This window comes from Thalassophryne amazonica, chromosome 11 (assembly GCF_902500255.1).
Source record: "Thalassophryne amazonica chromosome 11, fThaAma1.1, whole genome shotgun sequence".
Lineage (NCBI taxonomy): Eukaryota > Metazoa > Chordata > Actinopteri > Batrachoidiformes > Batrachoididae > Thalassophryne > Thalassophryne amazonica.
The window spans coordinates 20457251-20475051 of record NC_047113.1 but is presented as its reverse complement, the minus strand read 5'-3'; the positions used below and the strand labels follow the sequence as shown (position 1 = coordinate 20475051).

The 17801-nt window shown below is 41.2% G+C and overlaps 1 protein-coding gene across 1 annotated transcript; it reads left to right on the top strand.

Moving 5' to 3' along the window:
- The first annotated feature begins 5961 nt into the window (after nt 1-5961).
- On the top strand, nt 5962-17801 carry rarres3l (retinoic acid receptor responder 3-like). Its single transcript, XM_034181877.1, has 5 exons — nt 5962-6044; nt 6313-6385; nt 7798-7906; nt 8617-8879; nt 17363-17801. Exons 2-5 carry the CDS (start codon nt 6371-6373, stop codon nt 17483-17485), a joined length of 510 nt encoding a protein of 169 aa, XP_034037768.1. The 5' UTR covers nt 5962-6044; nt 6313-6370; the 3' UTR covers nt 17486-17801.

Genomic DNA, 17801 nt, shown 5'->3' with positions numbered 1-17801 from the left:
TAACAAGATTCCCTCCTTGGCACAGTGATCTATTCAACAATTCAATGTTACAACCAAAACTATGATACACTTTTCTTTCCTGTATATTTAACATCCTTGACCATGAAAACATACCACTAGAACTTGGAATCACTTTATGTCTTTATTAGTTCAAAAGTTATTGTATAAACGATTTTTCGGTAATGGCGGTTTTCATCTGGATCTTGCTTCATAACATTTGAAGCTACATCAAATCTGATGACACCTTACTGAATCAGTACAGATTCAGCTACAATTTGGTGTTAGTTGTGCATCTCTACATTTGTTACCTCACACTGACACATACTCTATTTTCCCTATATTTTTGCATATTCTGGATCACCAGATCCGGAATCCGGATCCAGTCATCACCAAACTTTGTTGTTTGATAGAACATTTGCCTATGTTACCCCCTAATTTTTTTCAAGCTTTTCTGCCTTGTTTTTGTGGAGTTAGAAACTAGAATGTCAAAATTCCCGCTATCCCGCAATGGTGAAGAATCCTTTAAAAAAATTCCTGGATCATCACCACTCAAATTTAATCACTTGTTCCTCTTGTCATTTTCAACCACCACACAAAATTTCATCAAAATCCGTTCAAAACGTTTTGAGTTATCCTGCTGACAGACAGACAGACAAACAAATGCGACCGAAAACATAACCTTCTTGGCAGAGGTAACTATGCCAGTATACAAAGGTATATCTAAAAAGGAAGAGTAAAATAGGAGAGTAGAAAAGAGTAGAGTAGAGCCACTTAGGTGCCTGGTCTTGAGAACCAGGGATGGTTGACAATGACAATGGATGTTGACTATTCATTTTCTATACCTGTTTATTCAAATTAAGGGTCACAGGGGGGCTGGAGTCTATCCCAGCGCCCACTGGGCATGAGGCAGGATACACCCCGGGTAGGCCACCAGACTATTACAGGGACAGAATCCAAGTCACCAAACTTGCATGTCTTTGGAAGTGGGAGGAAGCTGGAGTACTTGTAGGAAACCTACACAAGCATGGGAAGACCGGCGATCACCTTAATATTTCTTCTGTTTTTCTTGTTGATTAATGCTGACAAATTATACTGTGTTGTTTTTCTGATGCCTGATTCAGTTTTTCTCTCTGAGGTGCAGCTCCATCCAGAGATGGGGGATGGTGTCTTCTGCAGGCCTCCTGTCCTGTGCACTGGTGTGCACGCCCAAATTTTCCTATATATTAATTTTGTAATTGCATCGGTAACATGGGTCAAGCAGAGGGTCACCCTTTTGAGTTTGGTCTGCTTAAGGTTTCTTCCTCAAATCATCAGAGGGAGTTTTTCTTTACCCACTGTCGCGTGTGCTTGCTCTAGAGGTAGGTAAGGTTGGACGTTACTTGTGTGAAATGCCTTATTGAAGCAACTTTGTTGTGATTTGGCGTTATATACAGTAAATGAAAATGAATTGAAAACTGAACATGCAAATTCCACACAGAAAGGACCAGGAAGTGATCCAACAACCTCAATGTGAGGTATCACTGCCATCATTGATCTGATTTTGGGATGTGACCTCACAGCAGACCGTAAGATGGGCAGTTTATCCATTCAGAGTTTTATTTTTTGTGCGGCACATGCATTATGAACTGGATTCTCTGTAAACAAAAGCATCCACCCTTTCTAAATGAAGCTTCCTTGACTGTACACCCTTTACTTTGACATTAACTCCAGTATAACTCATTCTGCAAGATGAGTTGTACAGTATTTCATAACAACATATCCAACAGACAGGTGACACTGGGTCATGATTAAAAATGTGATAGAAATAGAAAAACCTGATTTTTGACAGGTCTGGTCCATTTTAACCTCTGTTCACCTTTGATTTGGGAAGTAAAATCTAAAAAAGGTACAAATAAAAGAAGAAACTTGGTTCTCCTTTTGTTGAACATCCTCCAGAGGTACGATACATCTGGAAAGTATTCACAGCATGCTTTCGGCCACTCCTAGGACTGAGAGGAAATGAAATGCCTTGTGAGTAATCTTAGCACTGCTGGAATGAAACACAGACTTTTCACCAACCGCTCATAATGGGTTGTATAAAAGTCTTCAGAAGTCTCCCCCAAACACTCGTGTCTGGCTTGGGTGATCCACCTGACACCCGTAACAGAGCTTACTGCGGTGTTTGTTAATGGCCGTTGAAAGCAGGTGAGCCACAGCAACTTTAATCGTTTTGAGGAATTCTTCCGACAGCAGATCGGCCACTTGATCCCCGATGACCAGAGTGATGTACGTCTTGCCAGCTGTTGCATCTTGTATCAAGTACGCTGGCAGGTCTCAGACCGATCCTGGGTCCATTGACTCTCCCCACGGCTCTTGCGGTACAGCAGGTTGGCATTTACCAGCAGAGAGGTGATCGTCATCTGCTGGTATGGCGGACACACAATGATCTAAAACGGGGTTGGATCTTCAGTACCCCACATCAGCATTGTATCAGGCGGGGTAAATTTATGGTGACCCGACCACGATTGTTCTGGCGTGGCAAACAGGTCGACCGAGCTGTCTTCTTGTAACCCCATAAAACAATATTTTATCTCGGCATGGTCCTCGCCGACGGTCGGGTGATGTAGGAGGTATCCAGGCTGAGGTGAGAGCTAGAGTCATGATGTCAGCTAGCAGATGGTTGAAAATTATGGTACTAAATATCGATTGCTAAGCGATGGCTGAGAAGTAGGAGGAGTCACATTTCACTTAGAAAAAGTGAAGATTTTTTCGAACTTCAATAACGTCTTTCCACTCTAAACAGTGGGTAAAAAGCACACTGATCATCTCGGGGGGCCTCTGCGATGGTTCCACAATCACTGCTGATGGTCTCTAGCATCATGTGACCTGCTGAGGTTTTGTCTGAATTACATCTGTCAAAGGTCACTTGGTAGAGAGATCCACTGTAACGAAGGCTTCAAGAAGAGGCTCCCTTTCAGGCATCCCACGACCGCGGTAGACTTAATGCCCCAATCATAGAAAGTCATTGTGACTCTCAGTGAGCAACGTTCAAATGACAACCCTGGAAGGAGTGTGTAAAAAGCCAGGGTGAATTAAAACTATAGCCTAGCTTCCCTTCCAGTTTGAGGGAGACTTCTTGGAGGGGACGAGGGGGTTACGGGATTATGTACACACTCGATTTCTTTGGCGCTCCCCATTCATCACATACTTGTGATGTTTATGGGAGTCATCTGCTTTATGGGGGGGTGTTCAAGACGAATTGAGGCCTTATCAATCGCAGCACACATGCACATCTCCCCTGCTGGCACAATTACCTCTACTTAGATAAATTAAGTGGACTGCACTTATATAGGGCTTTTCCATCTGCATCAGACGCTCAAAGCGCTTTACAATTATGTCTCACATTCACACAAACACACACCGATGTCAGGGTGCTGCCATGCTAGGCACTCACTACACACCAGGACCAACTTTGGGATTAAGGACTTTGCCGTGATTTTCCGGTCTGGCTGGGGTTTGAATGGAGGATCCTCTGGTCTCAAGCCCAATGCTTAACCACTAGACCATCACCTTAGTGGGACATACTCCAAGGAATGTTTAATGAGATAATTAAATAATAATTACATTTATTTTAATAAATCTTTATTTTATCAATAATAATATTAGTGCCCCCCCCCCAGTGTCCGTGGCGTGATGTGTGCAGGATGTTATGTGAATAAGCATACTTCCTCAGAAATAGTTGACTGGGGGCATCCACCCTGCTCAGAGTGTCGCTCTCATTGGACCGACATCTCTGCTATTTTGGCATTGTGGGATAGCTCGCACCCGCAGATTGAGCTCGCCGGACTACTTTCACAAAACTGCGACAACAATAGCGACAACACACAGAATGTGTCTCTTCCCAGATAGATCTCTTTCAGTGCAGCTTCTTGTTCTGACTTTAACACGAAGTTAACACCCAAGTCTTTAATCGCCAACTGTAAATGGTAATCAAAACATTCCAATCGTATCTTTCTGAACTCTTCCGCATCAAACTCCATCGTGTCAATGTTTACAATGCTCATAAACTTTTAAGTTTCTTAAATATTTATTATGGCCAGTCTTAAAACTTCAGTTCTCTTTATAATTTTATTACTGGTAAATTTTAGAATTGATTTAGATATCACTATTATCTGGGAACTACTTTTTGCTCAGGAATTCATCAAGCACATCGGCCGCGGGCGCGTACTAACACAGAATACCCAGAAACTGTGGAAAGTTGTTTGGCCGTAACGAGAGCGTCCACTTTTAGCTTGTCATAAACTACGCTAGTGGCGCTCGTGAGCGTGAGTGTTTAGGTGGGGTAAAGCGGCAGCGCGTGCGCATTCTCATTTAGATGTTTTTGTTTCCAGAAGCTTTATTGAAAATTACAAACAAAAATATTCAAGGAGGTACATAAAGTGACAGATTTTATCGCCTTTTGGTTGCTTGATTTAGAAATTACGTTGACATATTGTTCAGTCTCTTTTAGGAAAGGTACAAAATGAGGTTTACACTTATGATTTTTATTTTGTCTGTAGTAATAAAAGGTTAATCACAAAATACTTATTACATTTTCTAAAAAAACAAAAACTAAATATTACATTCTGCCATAATAAAGTAAAATCTCTATAGACATGGTCAACGATAAATTTACTGAAATCTTGCCAAAATTTCCCAGTGTGTGAACAGTGTCAAAAAAAGGTGCCACGCTGTTTCAGGGTTACCCTCGCAAAAGAAGAGTTTGTGTTTATAATCCTTTTACATTTCAGCCTGTAGTGATTGGCTGGGTAATATCTATGAATGATTCTAAAAGACACCCCGAGGTGTCTTTTAGAATAAAGGATCCTTTATTTACAATCGGGTATTTATGAGTTGATATCACTGACAAATCAATTCCATTAAAATATAGAGGATAGATTACAGACAATATCTTTTGAAACAAGGCACGTATATTTCTATTTATTTCTCGAAGAATGTTGGAAATTTTCCAAACTGGTGAGTCAGCTGGGTTGGGAAGGGAGATGGGGGTTGGAGAAGGACCACTTGTGCCTGATGGTAGAGGTGGACGGATCGATCCTAATATCGATAATATTGATACCAACGCTTTTATTGATATCCTCGTGATATGAAACTGTGCAAGTCAAGTCTGGGTGCGTACACCGGTGATGTTCTTCACTGTAGATGTGGGCGGATCGATCCTAATATCGAGAATATCGATACCAACACTGGTATTGATATTGAACGATCTTCATGTAAAAAGATCGATACTCAAGCTTTTTTTCTCTCCCGCACGCACTGACTGCTGCGCACGTAGATTCATCAAACTCTACTCTCTGTATGTAAGCGCAGCGCTGCGCTATCACACAACATGGAGCAGCGCACCGTTGTATTGTGGTTTGTCAGCCCTCTACCTTGGGAGATTTTAAGTTGTGTTGAGTGATATTTTTTAAACAAAAATATTGATTGTGATAATAAAGTATTTTGTTGTCACGTACAATGTTTGGCGAAATTCTACCCTAGGTCTTTTGGATCCTTGGATCTATGAAGCTTAAATATGAAAAAGTATCGGTATTGGTATCGATATCAGCGATACTGGGCCTGTATTTACTTGATATCGGATCAATACCAAAATTCCCGGTATCATCCACCTCTACCTGATGGGACTGCATCAAATATGACAGCAAATTCTATAGGTGTAACTCTGGAAAGTTGTATATTGATAACAACTCTGCATAAGTCCTCCTTTATTAAACAGCTGACTCACCAGCAGAATCTGACTCTGTGTCCATCTCTCGAAGAAAAGTGATTCCAAATAAGATTATCTAACCAGTCTTCACAAACTGCTCTCCACCGGACTGGAGCAGCAGCGACCGGCGATGACGACGAAGGAGCGTTCGTGATCTCTTTCGCCCCCTAGTGTTTACTTTTTGGGACAGATCTAGGAGGAGACACCGTGCGCGAGGAGCGACGTCAGGACTGACGTCAGGAGGATCAGCTGATTGATGTTGATTAAAACGTCGGCTCGACGACATCAAACCAAAACGGTAAATAGGTTTTTAAATTTTTGAAAAATACTGCTGTCATGCCAACCGATGGTTTATTTTGGTATTCTATATTTAGATATCCTGTTAGCTATTGAGAGTGAAACGAAGATGAGCTAAACATTTAATTTCGGTTGTGGCTTCCTGAAGCTGAACAGGTGTCCCGACGACATGAAGCTGAAGCTGGAACACATCAGAAATGCTGATACTCATTAATCGTTCTTGAATAATGTGCTGTTATATTTAGAATGCAAAATGATTTCTGCTGCAGGTGCTGAGCATCACCTGGAAGGTCAAAGCTGGTCAAGTTTTACAGGCGAAGAACCATTATGGCCCCTACTTTGGTTAGTAGGAGAAAAAAAAACATTCACGAATCTGAGTGATACAGTATGTTCTATTTGTGTTGTTATTACCTCAGCCAAGAAGATATGACTTTGCTGCATTTTTTTTTGTCAAAATATATCTTAAAAGAACAACAGATGTCAATCAATCTATCAACATTTATTTATAAAGCGCTTTACAGCACCGACTGGTGTCCAAAGTGCTTAACATTAAAAACACAAATTTACAAAAATAAAACACATATAAAATAAAATTTTAAAACAACACATAAAAAAGAACATAAAAATACAGAACATGTCACCTCCCCACTAAGTGTTAAAAGCCAGTTTAAATAAATAAGTCTTTAACTTAGATTTAAAAAGTGCTAGGTCAGGAATAGTACGTAACTCAAGAGGTAGCTCATTCCACAGTCTGGGGCCAGCTACCGCAAAAGCATGATCACCCCAGCATTTATATCTTGACCTTGGAACATCTAAGTAAAGCTGGCCAGACGCCCTTAATGTCCAGATGTATGACATTTGGTGGCGAATGAGGTCTTTTGTCAAGAAAAAGGTATGAACATTTTGATCCCTATCCTGCCTTTGATCTGTGATCTGTATTCCTTTGATCCTGTAGTCCTGGTTGCAGATAAATCATTAAACAGGATCACAGTTAAGTATCTGTCCCTATGATCCTGTTTCCTTGGTCTAGATTGGCGAGGTTCAGAGATCAACAGTTTGTTTCAAAGCTTGGAGGTCAGAATTGAAGATGAGTAATCCAGATCAAAGATCTGCTTTCAGGATCATAGCTAGAATTTTAAAACATTAGCGAGAAGGTCATGGGTTCAATTTCTGCCTGTGGCCTTTCTGTGTGGAGTTTGCATGTTCTCCCCGTGTTTGCGTGGATTTCCTCCGAGTGCTCCGGTTTCCTCCCACATCCAAAGACATGCAGGTTAGGTGGATTGGAATCTTTAAATTGTCTGTAGGAGTGGGAGTGGGTGTGAATGTGTTTGTTTGTCTGTTTGTGGCCCTGTGACAGACTGGCGTCCTATCCTGGGTGTACTCCGCCTCGTACTCTATGACTGCTGGGATAGGCTCCAGCCTCCCGCGACCCTTAATTGGACTGAGCGGTTGAAGATGAGTGTGTGTAACAATCAGTATCAAAGATGAATGATCAGAATCATAAATGAGTGTTCATGATCATAGATCATCAGTCAACCATGGGTGATCATGATCAAGGTCACAGACCAGCAATCAGGATCAAAGTTTGGGGATTGGGATCAAAGATGAGTGATCAGGTTGACAGGTCAGCATTCAACAATGACTGATCAAGATCAGATCCACAGGGCAGAAATAAAAAAAGAACAATCAGTGTATAATAATGATAACAAAAATGTAAACAAGATTGTTTACATTTTCTTTTTTCTCAATTCCAGTATGACGACAAACCAGAGCCCGGAGACCTGATAGAAATCTTCCGTGGCTCTTATCAGCACTGGGCACTGTACATCGGCGATGGCATGGTTGTCCACTTGGCACCACCATGTGAGTCACAGTTGCCTGAACTGCTACTCCCTACCTGATGGGGAAGAACTCTGTCCAGTCATTTTTAAGACTTGAAAGCTCAGTTTCACGATGAAATGCAGGCCCTGGCAAATACCATCAAATACAGTGGTGCCCGAAAGTTAGTGAACCCTTGAGGTATAACATATCAGAATGTTGGGGACATGAACATTTCCAAGTCATTGAACATTTACATCGGTTGTTAAGAAATACAAACCTATGGTACCATATGGTAAATCTGCCTGCAGGAGGCTGTTCTCAAAAAACTGAGTGACTGTGCAAGAAGGAGACTAGTGAGGAAAGCCACCAAGAAGTTGTAGATTTCTGTGGCTGAGATTGGAGAAACTGTGCATGGTGCAAGTTTTGCATCAATACTCGCAGCTTCATGGTGGAGTGGAGCAGAGAAGGATTTTCAGACACCGAAACAGATCAAATCAAGGTTTGCGTCCTCCATGTGGCTTCTGGCAAACTGTAGCTGAATTGAAGCCTTTTTTTAAAGAAAATCCTCCTGGATACCACTTCATCAAGCTGTAATTGCTAAACCTTTGGTAGCATATAAAATGTTATTACAACACTCAGACATGTATAGTACCTCAAGGACTCACAAACGTTCGGGCACCACTGTGCATTAAACAAGTGACTGTTTTGTGTAACCCCTGTGTAACTACATCTTTCACACTTTTGTCCGGCAGCTGATGTTCCAGATGCAGGCAGCATGATGTCTGTGTTTGCAGAGAAGGCCGTGGTGAAGAAAGAGGAGCTGTGGGATGTTACTGGAACCTACCAGTGGAAAATTAACAACAGTTTGGATGACAGTTACAACCCTCGTCCTGCTCGTGTGATTGTGAGGGAGGCCTGTGCTCTGGTCGGCAATGAGCTGCCATACTGTGTCTTCAGGGGGAACTGTGAGCACTTTGTCAATGAGCTGCGCTATGGCAAAGCAGAGTCTCGCCAGGTAGGTGGATTCATGTTTGTCCAGCTGGGCCAACAATCTGCTCAATCTCTATAGTAGTGAAGAAGAATAAAATTTGTGTGGGTGTAAATATTATGTGTTTAAGAGCCAATTTCTATAAGAATCTGGCAGTTTACATGGGGCTGTGATAGTGACCAACTCAGATTTTGCTCAACCTTTGGTAACTGGATGCACCCACCACCAAACAAACATACACCAAAAATTTTGGCCAAATTCCATATGGTGACCTCATCAGGGGTCATCAAATTTCACACCCAGAATGGCCTTAAACTGAAATTTGGTGAACAGGAAAGATTTGGACAGCTCTTACATGAAATGTGTTCAATCCCCCAAAGTACTTTTGTGATTTAAGTATTATAGGAGGACAATTCTTCAAAATAATCACTAATCTGGGTTGGGGGATTGAACGCATTGACTATAGGGGGCGCTTCATGTTGACAAATTTTCCAGCAAGATTTTTATTGTATTAGAAAGGGCAAGACTTACGTCTTTAAAACTTTGGCATCACCAGAGGGCGCCAAAGTTGTATGAAAAACACAAATTTGACCACTTTGGCGCCGCCTGGTGGCCAACGCGTACAATCCCCACTGATTTTTCTTTCTTTTTTTAAAGAGGGTAAGTATTGCCCTTTCTAATACAATAAAAATCTTGCTGGGGGATTAATCGCATATTGAGTAATAGCCTTCACAAATAGGGTGATTCCACACGAGAAGGCAAAAAAAAGGCAATTTAAAAATTACTCAAAAATAACTGATGACTGATGCATTGTGTGCTTAAATACTTAACCTTCAAAGACCAAATAGATTTTTTTTCCTGCCAGTCACCAGGAACTGGATATTTTGGGGCAAAATGACAGAATTTTGAATTTTTCTCAAATTCTGAAAAATAAGATTATTGTAACTTTTTGTCCCACATTTTCTAACAGTTCAGTCAATCAATTCAATCAATTTTTTTTATATAGCGCCAAATCACAACAAACAGTTGCCCCAAGGCGCTTTATATTGTAAGGCAAGGCCATACAATAATTATGTAAAACCCCAACGGTCAAAACGACCCCCTGTGAGCAAGCACTTGGCTACAGTGGGAAGGAAAAACTCCCTTTTAACAGGAAGAAACCTCCAGCAGAACCAGGCTCAGGGAGGGGCAGTCTTCTGCTGGGACTGGTTGGGGCTGAGGGAGAGAACCAGGAAAAAGACATGCTGTGGAGGGGAGCAGAGATCGATCACTAATGATTAAATGCAGAGTGGTGCATACAGAGCAAAAAGAGAAAGAAACAGTGCATCATGGGAACCCCCCAGCAGTCTACGTCTATAGCAGCATAACTAAGGGATGGTTCAGGGTCACCTGATCCAGCCCTAACTATAAGCTTTAGCAAAAAGGAAAGTTTTAAGCCTAATCTTAAAAGTAGAGAGGGTGTCTGTCTCCCTGATCTGAATTGGGAGCTGGTTCCACAGGAGAGGAGCCTGAAAGCTGAAGGCTCTGCCTCCCATTCTACTCTTACAAACCCTAGGAACTACAAGTAAGCCTGCAGTCTGAGAGCGAAGCGCTCTATTGGGGTGATATGGTACTACGAGGTCCCTAAGATAAGATGGGACCTGATTATTCAAAACCTTATAAGTAAGAAGAAGAATTTTAAATTCTATTCTAGAATTAACAGGAAGCCAATGAAGAGAGGCCAATATGGGTGAGATATGCTCTCTCCTTCTAGTCCCCGTCAGTACTCTAGCTGCAGCATTTTGAATTAACTGAAGGCTTTTTAGGGAACTTTTAGGACAACCTGATAATAATGAATTACAATAGTCCAGCCTAGAGGAAATAAATGCATGAATTAGTTTTTCAGCATCACTCTGAGACAAGACCTTTCTGATTTTAAAGATATTGCGTAAATGCAAAAAAGCAGTCCTACATATTTGTTTAATATGCGCTTTGAATGACATATCCTGATCAAAAATGACTCCAAGATTTCTCACAGTATTACTAGAGGTCAGGGTAATGCCATCCAGAGTAAGGATCTGGTTAGACACCATGTTTCTAAGATTTGTGGGGCCAAGTACAATAACTTCAGTTTTATCTGAGTTTAAAAGCAGGAAATTAGAGGTCATCCATGTCTTTATGTCTGTAAGACAATCCTGCAGTTTAGCTAATTGGTGTGTGTCCTCTGGCTTCATGGATAGATAAAGCTGGGTATCATCTGCGTAACAATGAAAATTTAAGCAATACCGTCTAATAATACTGCCTAAGGGAAGCATGTATAAAGTGAATAAAATTGGTCCTAGCACAGAACCTTGTGGAACTCCATAATTAACTTTAGTCTGTGAAGAAGATTCCCCATTTACATGAACAAATTGTAATCTATTAGACAAATATGATTCAAACCACCGCAGCGCAGTGCCTTTAATACCTATGGCATGCTCTAATCTCTGTAATAAAATTTTATGGTCAACAGTATCAAAAGCAGCACTGAGGTCTAACAGAACAAGCACAGAGATGAGTCCACTGTCCGAGGCCATAAGAAGATCATTTGTAACCTTCACTAATGCTGTTTCTGTACTATGATGAATTCTAAAACCTGACTGAAACTCTTCAAATAGACCATTCCTCTGCAGATGATCAGTTAGCTGTTTTACAACTACCCTTTCAAGAATTTTTGAGAGAAAAGGAAGGTTGGAGATTGGCCTATAATTAGCTAAGATAGCTGGGTCAAGTGATGGCTTTTTAAGTAATGGTTTAATTACTGCCACCTTAAAAGCCTGTGGTACATAGCCAACTAACAAAGATAGATTGATCATATTTAAGATCGAAGCATTAAATAATGGTAGGGCTTCCTTGAGTAGCCTGGTAGGAATGGGGTCTAATAAACATGTTGATGGTTTGGATGAAGTAACTAATGAAAATAACTCAGACAGAACAATCGGAGAGAAAGAGTCTAGCCAAATACCGGCATCACTGAAAGCAGCCAAAGATAACGATACGTCTTTGGGATGGTTATGAGTAATTTTTTCTCTAATAGTTAAAATTTTGTTTGCAAAGAAAGTCATGAAGTCATTACTAGTTAAAGTTAATGGAATACTCAGCTCAATAGAGCTCTGACTCTTTGTCAGCCTGGCTACAGTGCTGAAAAGAAACCTGGGGTTGTTCTTATTTTCTTCAATTAGTGATGAGTAGAAAGATGTCCTAGTTTTACGGAGGGCTTTTTTATAGAGCAACAGACTCTTTTTCCAGGCTAAGTGAAGATCTTCTAAATTAGTGAGACGCCATTTCCTCTCCAGCTTACGGGTTATCTGCTTTAAGCTACGAGTTTGTGAGTTATACCACGGAGTCAGACACTTCTGATTTAAAGCTCTCTTTTTCAGAGGAGCTACAGCATCCAAAGTTGTCTTCAATGAGGATGTAAAACTATTGACGAGATACTCTATCTCCCTTACAGAGTTTAGGTAGCTACTCTGCACTGTGTTGGTATATGGCATTAGAGAACATAAAGAAGGAATCATATCCTTAAACCTAGTTACAGCGCTTTCTAAAAGACTTCTAGTGTAATGAAACTTATTCCCCACTGCTGGGTAGTCCATCAGAGTAAATGTAAATGTTATTAAGAAATGATCAGACAGAAGGGAGTTTTCAGGGAATACTGTTAAGTCTTCTATTTCCATACCATAAGTCAGAACAAGATCTAAGATATGATTAAAGTGGTGGGTGGACTCATTTACTTTTTGAGCAAAGCCAATAGAGTCTAATAATAGATTAAATGCAGTGTTGAGGCTGTCATTCTCAGCATCTGTGTGGATGTTAAAATCGCCCACTATAATTATCTTATCTGAGCTAAGCACTAAGTCAGACAAAAGGTCTGAAAATTCACAGAGAAACTCGCAGTAACGACCAGGTGGACGATAGATAATAACAAATAAAACTGTTTTTTGGGACTTCCAATTTGGATGGACAAGACTAAGAGACAAGCTTTCAAATGAATTAAAGCTCTGTCTGGGTTTTTGATTAATTAATAAGCTGGAATGGAAGATTGCTGCTAATCCTCCGCCTCGGCCCGTGCTATGAGCATTCTGACAGTTAGTGTGACTCGGGGGTGTTGACTCATTTAAACTAACATATTCATCCTGCTGTAACCAGGTTTCTGTTAGCCAGAATAAATCAATATGTTGATCAATTATTATATCATTTACCAACAGGGACTTAGAAGAGAGAGACCTAATGTTTAATAGACCATATTTAACTGTTTTAGTCTGTGGTACAGTTGAAGGTGCTATATTATTTTTTCTTTTTGAATTTTTATGCTTAAATAGATTTTTGCTGGTTATTGGTAGTCTGGGAGCAGGCACCGTCTCTACGGGGATGGGGTAATGAGGGGATGGCAGGGGGGAGAGAAGCTGCAGAGAGGTGTGTAAGACTACAACTCTGCTTCCTGGTCCCAACCCTGGATAGTCACGGTTTGGAGGATTTAAGAAAATTGGCCAGATTTCTAGAAATGAGAGCTGCTCCATCCAAAGTGGGATGGATGCCGTCTCTCCTAACAAGACCAGGTTTTCCCCAGAAGCTTTGCCAATTATCTATGAAGCCCACCTCATTTTTGGACACCACTCAGACAGCCAGCAATTCAAGGAGAACATGCGGCTAAACATGTCACTCCCGGTCCGATTGGGGAGGGGCCCAGAGAAAACTACAGAGTCCGACATTGTTTTTGCAAAGTTACACACCGATTTAATGTTAATTTTAGTGACCTCCGATTGGCGTAACCGGGTGTCATTACTGCCGACGTGAATTACAATCTTACCAAATTTACGCTTAGCCTTATCCAGCAGTTTCAAATTTCCTTCAATGTCGCCTGCTCTGGCCCCCGTTAATTGCTGCAACTTTTTCATTGTTATTAGTCAATAGGGGAGGGCACTGGCTATATCCACCCCACCCCCTGATCATGTGACTTCACTGCATTTGGCAGAAATTGTCATTTTCGATGGGGGGTTTGGGGTCATGTCCCTTACGACATACAGAAATGTAAAAAAAAATAAATAAAAATTCCCCACATCTCATTTTTCAAGACCAAAGCTTACAACTACAGATTCTCTAACTTTGGGCTATAACTATTCATTTGACATAGCCTTAGTTAATTATTTTAATTAGTTATTGTATAATTGGCTTTTAAAAGATGTCCCATACGACACATCACACTCTGTCATGAATTTTCAAGTCTTTGCAGAAGCAGTTTCTCACCAATTCAAATACACTTGCAAAAGCTAACAGATAACCATGGGTGATGAGTAGGCCAAGCAAGGTAGGCCTATAGATAGGCATGCACATAACTGGTACTTGTGGTGCTTGTACATGCTAAAAATAAAAGATGCACAGCAGAAAACACAAGGGAAGCACTTTATAGGATGAAAGCAATGACAGATTGTAGGAAAAGTGTTTCCCTCTGTGTGCTGTCTGCTGTGCATCAATGATTTTTTAGCACACATGAGCATGATAAGTACCAGTTATGTGCAACCCTGCGCTATAGCCCCTTTCACACTGGGCCCACTTCAAGTTGCGCCGTGCGGCATCATGACAACGCCACATGGAAGCAACCCAGTGCTGAGACGATGTAGCTCAACGCCAGAAGAGCGCGAGGGACGCAAAGGACGAAGCGAATTGGACGCCAAAAGTTAAACATGTTTAATTTTTTCTGCGTCGAGCAAAGGATGCAGAAATTAAGTCAGAACAACGCAACGGTACTCAACATGACTGGAAGCCACACCCTCACAATACAACGTTACCCGACGCCAATTTATGATTCCTGCTGTGTTCCATTGTTCCCAAAGTATAAGTATAGGCAGGATTGTTTTATACCGTGTACACAATGCAGTGAAACTACACGCTCAAAAAGAGCACAGAAAAAAATGCTGATTGCAGCCTGAGAGCTGCTGCAGCTACTCCCTCTTCTCTCACAACTGTGTTTAAATAAAGTCCATAAAAGTCCTGCTCACAGACTGATTGCCAGAGACAGGACATGTCCACATCCAGTAAAAAGTCCAGACATCTCCAGTCCACTTACAGACGGTTCGTTTGCGCACACGTGATCAATAAACAAAAAAACTGGCTGGCTGCTGCAGCTCCTCGCTCTCCCCTCAAACTCTCTCATAATTGTGTTAAATAAAGGACAAAAAAGGACACAAGTCCTGCTCACAGACTGATTGCCAGAGGACATGTCCACATCAAGTATAACTCCAGACATTTCCACATTTACTGTTCGTTGGCGCGTGCATGCGCGCACGCAGCTCAGTCGTAGGAAAAAAGATAAACTGTAACAGAAGTCAGAGCGCAGACCTGCAGCTCAGCACAAAAACAAATATAAACTAAAAGAGAAATCAGAGTGCACAGTCTGGCTGCAGCCAAACTGTGCACTCTGATTTCTCTGTGCAGAGGACCTGCAGTCTGCGTTCTCACCTCCTTTCTGCTCCGCAGCTGCACGCACCTGACGCAGACATTCCTGCATCATCATGACGCCACATGAAGCAACTCGAAGCAGCCCCGGTGCGAAAGGGGCTTATGTGTAGCTTTGACATACCATCATACCAGTAGACAATGAAAGTTGAGTTTTTCATAGATTTTTAAAATCTTGTTTGTTCTCATGTTCACATTTTATCTAAGAATTCAAGTTATAATTATATGTCTTCTTACCAAAAACAAACTATTTTCTATTCTAGGTTTAAGACCATTGTATTAAAAATGTATGTTGCTTGAAAACCTGCTAGGATTGAGGTATTTGTAGCCTTGTAACCTACATGTTAAATCGTTTGTTCCATACGACACATTCTTATGTCCCGTACGACATACAACCTCAGTTTTCCTCCATACATGGTAATAAGATAATTTATCAAGCACAAAACCCATCATTTAGATATTCTACAGCATATGCTGCAACAACCTTAACTGAAATGACAGATTATAGGACTGTTTTGGGATAAACCGTATCATTTTTCAGAACGTCCCGTACGCCACATTTATGATGTCCCGTACGACACACTGCCCTGTACTTTTGTAAAGTCTCTGCATTCAATAAATAATATAACTAATAATAACTTTTTGTGTTGAATTTACTGGAAAGAATTTTACCAATTTTCTGTGTCCCGTATGACATTTGATTTTTTTTTTTTTTTTTGCCTGTTTCCCCCCAAAAAACATTTCTGATCAAAAGTATGCACAAGGCAATATTGCCCAGTGGTATCACAACCTATCTGCACCCAAATGAAGGTACTTGCTCTAACACTGTCTGACCAGGCTGGAAATGTATCTCTGAATGTCCCGTATGACACGAAGTTGGTCATATTTGCAGACGTTTCTGCCAAACATATTTGATCCATGATTGTAATGTAATCAGCGGGCGCACTGCAGAAACTTTAAAATTTGATGGGAGAGGAAGGAGTAAAACCATAAAACTGAGAAATCACAGCCTATTGTGTCCATCATTTAGCAGGTGTGCATCAGGCTCTGGAGAGGGTTCGTAGCCACGCAGAGGGCTCTGAATAGGGTTGGGGCCGATCCAATATCGATATCAGCTTTCGATACAGGCGTAATTCATGAATCAGAAATTTCTCATCTAACGTGCAGAGTTTTCCAAACAGCACGTCTGTGTTTCTGCTAAAACAATGGCTGCTGTCTAGGCTGCATCAGCATTCATTTCTGTTAGACTTCTAGGATCACTAGAATTAACTAAGATTTGCTGGGAAATAACTGACCTGATATCCTCCTGTTTCTTTTCAAAGAAGTCCCCCAAAAATGTTTGAGCAATAAATGGACTGCATTTATATAGCACTTTTCCAACTGAATCAGAAGCTCAAACCGCTTTACAATGATGCCTCACATTCACACAGACATATTCACACACCAGTGTCAGGATGCTGCCATAAAAGATGGCAGCTATACAAGGCAAACAGTTGTGGATGGTTGCATTCCAACAAAAGGCTCAATTTATGACTCAACCACTGCCTGAATTACAACACACGCACAGATGTCCATGAAGTCAAGGTCAGTAACCTTTCCCTGGCCAACAAAAGCACCTATGTTGAATTCCACACATACCAAATACCAGTCCATGCAAGCATTGGACAGTGCAGGATCTTGAACATATCCCTGAGGAATGCCAGTTTTCATTTGGAAAAACTCAGATATTGTGCCTTCACTCTGTACAGCACTTGCATCTTCTTCATGAATCTTCAGGATGTCCCAGGGAGCAGCCTAATCAAGAGAATCAAACACTTTGTGAAAATCAACATCAGCTACAAAGAAGCACTGCTGTTTACATTAACTAAGCACTGATGGATTTCTTGTACAGTGAGAATAAATGTATTCTGACCTAACAAATATGCAACTCTGGTCAAATCCAGCTGCTTTTTCCTCAGTTGTGGGTGTAACTGGAGATTTTAGGTCCTTGTTACATTTGCTGAATAAACAGTGTATGTGTGTTTTGTTCTGCGTAGGTGCGTAAGGCCGGAGAAGCAGCGATGGTTGCAGGTGTGGTGACAGTGGTGGGTCTGGGGATTGTGGCTCTGGCTGGGGCCCTGTTTGGAGGAAAGCAAAAGGAAAAGAAGAATACACAGTGACTTTTTCTGAGCTCGACTGGAACAAAATCCGACTCTCCACCCACACTGCCTTAATTTTAATTTTGTATTGCTGCCTCATTTTATGTTCAGTTCTTCTATGGTTTGGTGCCACACTCCAGGGGTCTCATGTATACTGCTGCCTATGCACAAAATGCAAACAGTGCAATCTGTAGAAACAAGACTTAAATAGGTTTAAATATTTGAGGTGTTTCACATCAACCATTTGTGGTTGAATGTGGCATGTCGAGGGTAGGAAATGAGGCTGATCCACATGCACACAATTCTAGGGGGAGTGTGATTTATAAAGACAGCATTG

What these genes read in the sequence shown, in the direction of transcription:
- rarres3l (XM_034181877.1), top strand. An exon ending in TGTCCACTTGGCACCACCAT is followed by an intron (nt 7,907 to 8,616) that starts GTGAGTCACAGT and finishes TTTGTCCGGCAG; the next exon opens with CTGATGTTCCAGATGCAGGC. An exon ending in GCAAAGCAGAGTCTCGCCAG is followed by an intron (nt 8,880 to 17,362) that starts GTAGGTGGATTC and finishes TGTTCTGCGTAG; the next exon opens with GTGCGTAAGGCCGGAGAAGC.